The sequence below is a fragment of the Oncorhynchus mykiss genome, chromosome 31, assembly GCF_013265735.2.
Source record: "Oncorhynchus mykiss isolate Arlee chromosome 31, USDA_OmykA_1.1, whole genome shotgun sequence".
NCBI lineage: Eukaryota > Metazoa > Chordata > Actinopteri > Salmoniformes > Salmonidae > Oncorhynchus > Oncorhynchus mykiss.
In genome coordinates, this window is record NC_050571.1 from 8,545,169 (window position 1) to 8,550,168 (window position 5,000).

The following is a 5,000-nucleotide window of genomic DNA, read 5'->3' on the forward strand; positions in this document are numbered from 1 at the left end:
TTCGTTCTAAACTCGGCACTGTTGTCTGGAAACAACCCTAGGAGCGTCTCTGAGGATCGTAGGGGGGGGGTGGAGATACTCTCAGAATCTCTCAGTCAACATGGAGCGCTGTGTGTTTACAACGTGATATTACAGTACCTCTGTGTACAGTTTTACACAGAGGCTTATGGGGAATTCCGTTGTGGCCCTCTGAAGATTCCCAGGATCGCACGTACATAAAGACAAAATCGCTTTGGAAAAAAGCATCTGCTAAATGGCATATTTTATTATATTATATTATATTATGTGTTCCACAATATACTACTTAACATGATTCATATTGAGGAAGGACTTTGTGTTTTCAGTATAATCAAGGTGGAAGGACTGTGTTTTCTGTACGTTAACTGCCTATTAAAGGTGGAAGGACTGTGTTTTCAGTATAATCAAGGTGGAAGGACTGTGTTTTCTGTACGTTAACTGACTAATAAAGGTGGAAGGACTGTGTTTTCAGTATAATAAAGGTGGAAGGACTGTGTTTTCTGTACGTTAACTGCCTAATAAAGGTGGAAGGACTGTGTTTTCAGTGTAATAAAGGTGGAAGGACTATGTTTTCAGTGTAATAAAGGTGGAAGGACTGTGTTTTCAGTGTAATAAAGGTGGAAGGACTATGTTTTCAGTGTAATAAAGGTGGAAGGACTGTGTTTTCAGTGTAATAAAGGTGGAAGGACTATGTTTTCAGTGTAATAAAGGTGGAAGGACTGTGTTTTCAGTGTAATAAATGTGTAAGGACTATGTTTTCAGTGTAATAAAGGTGGAAGGACTGTGTTTTCAGTGTAATAAATGTGGAAGGACTGTGTTTTCAGTGTAATAAAGGTGGAAGGACTGTGTTTTCAGTGTAATAAAGGTGGAAGGACTGTGTTTTCAGTGTAATAAATGTGGAAGGACTGTGTTTTCAGTGTAATAAAGGTGGAAGGACTATGTTTTCAGTGTAATAAAGGTGGAAGGACTGTGTTTTCAGTGTAATAAAGGTGGAAGGACTGTGTTTTCAGTGTAATAAAGGTGGAAGGACTATGTTTTCAGTGTAATAAAGGTGGAAGGACTGTGTTTTCAGTGTAATAAAGGTGGAAGGACTATGTTTTCAGTGTAATAAAGGTGGAAGGACTGTGTTTTCAGTATAATCAAGGTGGAATGACTGTGTTTTCAGTATAATCAAGGTGGAAGGACTGTGTTTTCAGTATAATCAAGGTGGAAGGACTGTGTTTTCAGTATAATCAATGTGGAAGGACTGTGTTTTCAGTATAATCAAGGTGGAAGGACTGTGTTTTCAGTATAATCAAGGTGGAAGGACTGTGTTTTCAGTGTAATAAAGGTGGAAGGACTGTGTTTTCTGTATAATAAATGTGTAAGGACTATGTTTTCAGTGTAATAAAGGTGGAAGAACTGTGTTTTCAGTATAATAAAGGTGGAAGAACTATGTTTTCAGTGTAATAAAGGTGGAAGGACTGTGTTTTCTGTACGTTTTCTGTCTGCAAGGAGGGGGTTTTTGTTTCACAGTTCTGTAAATAAGAAAATAATAATTTTTATTTTTCATTCTTTCACAGGTCCCCCTGTAAACGTAACGTGCAACATTTTTATTAACAGCTTTGGGTCCATCGCTGAAACAACAATGGTGAGTCCAAATGGGTTTACCTTTTCAATGTAAAAACCCTTCAACATGAAGTACATTTCTTTCTGTTGATATTGATATTTTGAAGTTAACGTGAGGATACACTGAATCATTTTTATTTTTAACAGTATTTTGACTTGCATAACTATGCCTCCAAGATTGTGATTTAATTTAAATAACGATGGCCTTAATATGCAGTGTGCCCAACGGTTTCCTTCTGGAATTACAAGCAGTGCCTCCTCGCCTGAATATTTAGAATAATATTTATCTGCCTCATCGAACTTAATCTCTATTCAAAATTCAGTTCAGATGGGCTTCATATCTACTGTTCAGATGTCTTCAAGAGGTCATCATTCAAAATTCAGTTCAGATGGGCTTCATATCTACTGTTCAGATGTCTTCAAGGAGTCATCTTTCAAAACTCAGTTCAGAGGGGCTTCATATCTACTGTTCAGATGTCTTCAAGGGGTCATCTTTCAAAACTCAGTTCAGAGGGGCTTCATATCTACTGTTCAGATGTCTTCATGTCTTCAAGGGGTCATCTTTCAAAACTCAGTTCAGAGGGGCTTCATATCTACTGTTCAGATGTCTTCATGTCTTCAAGGGGTCATCTTTCAAAACTCAGTTCAGAGGGGCTTCATATCTACTGTTCAGATGTCTTCATGTCTTCAAGGGGTCATCATTCAAAACTCAGTTCAGAGGGGCTTCATATCTACTGTTCAGATGTCTTCATGTCTTCAAGGGGTCATCTTTCAAAACTCAGTTCAGAGGGGCTTCATATCTACTGTTCAGATGTCTTCATGTCTTCAAGGGGTCATCTTTCAAAACTCAGTTCAGAGGGGCTTCATATCTACTGTTCAGATGTCTTCATGTCTTCAAGGGGTCATCATTCAAACTCATTTTTGGAAAGAATACATATCTATTAGGTATTGTAAAATAATCAGTTGTTTGTCGATTATTTATCAAGATAGTAGATCAAGAGGTCTAGGATATCTATAAAGGTGAAATATATGTTGTTTGAAGGACAGTATATCAACATGTAGATGGAAGGACAGTAGACCAACATGGAGACAGAAGGACATGGAGACAGAAGGACATGGAGACAGAAGGACAGTAGACCAACATGGAGACAGAAGGACATGGAGACAGAAGGACAGTAGATCAACATAGAGACAGAAGGACAGTAGACCAACATGGAGACAGAAGGACAGTAGACCAACATGGAGACAGAAGGACAGTAGACCAACATGGAGACAGAAGGACAGTAGACCAACATGGAGACAGAAGGACATGGAGACAGAAGGACAGTAGACCAACATGGAGGCAGAAGGACAGTAGACCAACATGGAGACAGAATCACAGTAGACCAACATGGAGACAGAAGGACAGTAGACCAACATGCAGACAGAAGGACAGTAGACCACCACGGAGACAGAAGGACAGTAGACCAACATGGAGACAGAAGGACAGTAGACCAACATGGAGACAGAAGGACATGGAGACAGAAGAACAGTAGACCAACATGGAGACAGAAGGACAGTAGACCAACATGGAGACAGAAGGACAGTAGACCAACATGGAGACAGAAGGACAGTAGACCAACATGGAGACAGAAGGACATGGAGACAGAAGGACAGTAGACCAACATGGAGACAGAAGGAGAGTAGACCAACATGGAGACAGAAGGACATGGAGACAGAAGGACAGTAGACCAACATGGAGACAGAAGGACAGTAGACCAACATGGAGACAGAAGGACATGGAGACAGAAGGACAGTAGACCAACATGGAGACAGAAGGACATGGAGACAGAATGACAGTAGACCAACATGGAGACAGAAGGACATGGAGACAGAAGGACAGTAGCCCAACATGGAGACAGAAGGACATGGAGACAGAATGACAGTAGACCAACATGGAGACAGAAGGACAGTAGACCAACATGGAGATAGAAGGACATGGAGACAGAAGGACAGTAGACCAACATGGAGACAGAAGGACATGGAGACAGAAGGACAGTAGACCAACATGGAGACAGAAGGAGAGTAGACCAACATGGAGACAGAAGGACATGGAGACAGAAGGACAGTAGACCAACATGGAGACAGAAGGACAGTAGACCAACATGGAGACAGAAGGACATGGAGACAGAAGGACAGTAGACCAACATGGAGACAGAAGGACATGGAGACAGAATGACAGTAGACCAACATGGAGACAGAAGGACAGTAGACCAACATGGAGATAGAAGGACATGGAGACAGAAGGACAGTAGACCAACATGGAGACAGAAGGACAGTAGACCAACATGGAGACAGAAGGACATGGAGACAGAAGGACAGTAGACCAACATAGAGACAGAAGGACAGTAGACCAACATGGAGACAGAAGGACAGTAGACCAACATGGAGACAGAAGGACAGTAGACCAACATGGAGACAGAAGGACATGGAGACAGAAGGACAGTAGACCAACATGGAGACAGAAGGACATGGAGACAGAAGGACAGTAGACCAACATAGAGACAGAAGGACAGTAGACCAACATGGAGACAGAAGGACAGTAGACCAACATGGAGACAGAAGGACATGGAGACAGAAGGACAGTAGACCAACATGGAGACAGAAGGACATGGAGACAGAAGGACAGTAGACCAACATAGAGACAGAAGGACAGTAGACCAACATGGATACAGATAGTAGAGTTGTGATATAGGGTGCTAGTTTTGTCCTATATTTCTATTGTATTTCTTTTTAATCCCAATCCTCGTCCCCGCAGGAGGCCTTTTGCCTTTTGGTAGGCCATCATTGTAAATAAGAATTTTCTCTTAATTGACTTGCCTAGTTAGATAACTGTTAAATTATTGTTTTTATTAAAATAAGATCATAGAAACAGACCCAACCCACTGGGTACTGACGTCAATTCAACGTTGATTCAACCAGTCTGTACCCAGTAAATAACAGGTATCAGATCAATGTGTCCTCTGATGGAAATCCCTGTCTGTACAGTCAAATACAGTCTGACTGGCAGACTGACTGGCAGTCTGACTGGCAGGACTGACTGGCAGTTATAGAAACAATAGGTTGACTCTCTATTTATCTGGAGGCACTCAGTTACATAGTATGGAATTCAAACAAGCCCTGATGACAGATCCGTTCCTACCTCATTGTCATCATTTAATTTCTCCAACCATAATGACAACATTTTTAAGGGTGTCGGAGAGCTCAGGGCAGGACAAATAAAGCATGGGATGGGTTTGGAGGGGCTGGGATGGGATGGGATGGGTTTGGAGGGGCTGGAATGGGATGGGATGGGTTTGGAGGGGCTGGGATTGGATGGGTTAGGATGGAATGGG

The 5,000-nt window shown here is 41.7% G+C and overlaps 1 protein-coding gene across 4 annotated transcripts in view; it reads left to right on the top strand.

Annotated features, from left to right (window-relative positions):
- LOC110504553 (glycine receptor subunit alphaZ1) overlaps positions 1 to 5,000 on the top strand; it is a 99,921-nt gene that overhangs the window by 43,664 nt on the left and 51,257 nt on the right. For all 4 annotated transcript variants that reach the window (XM_036969878.1, XM_036969879.1, XM_036969880.1 and 1 more), the window contains one exon: positions 1,581 to 1,648. In XM_036969878.1, the coding sequence (XP_036825773.1) occupies positions 1,581 to 1,648 (68 nt within the window). The remainder of the gene's footprint in view (positions 1 to 1,580; positions 1,649 to 5,000) is intronic.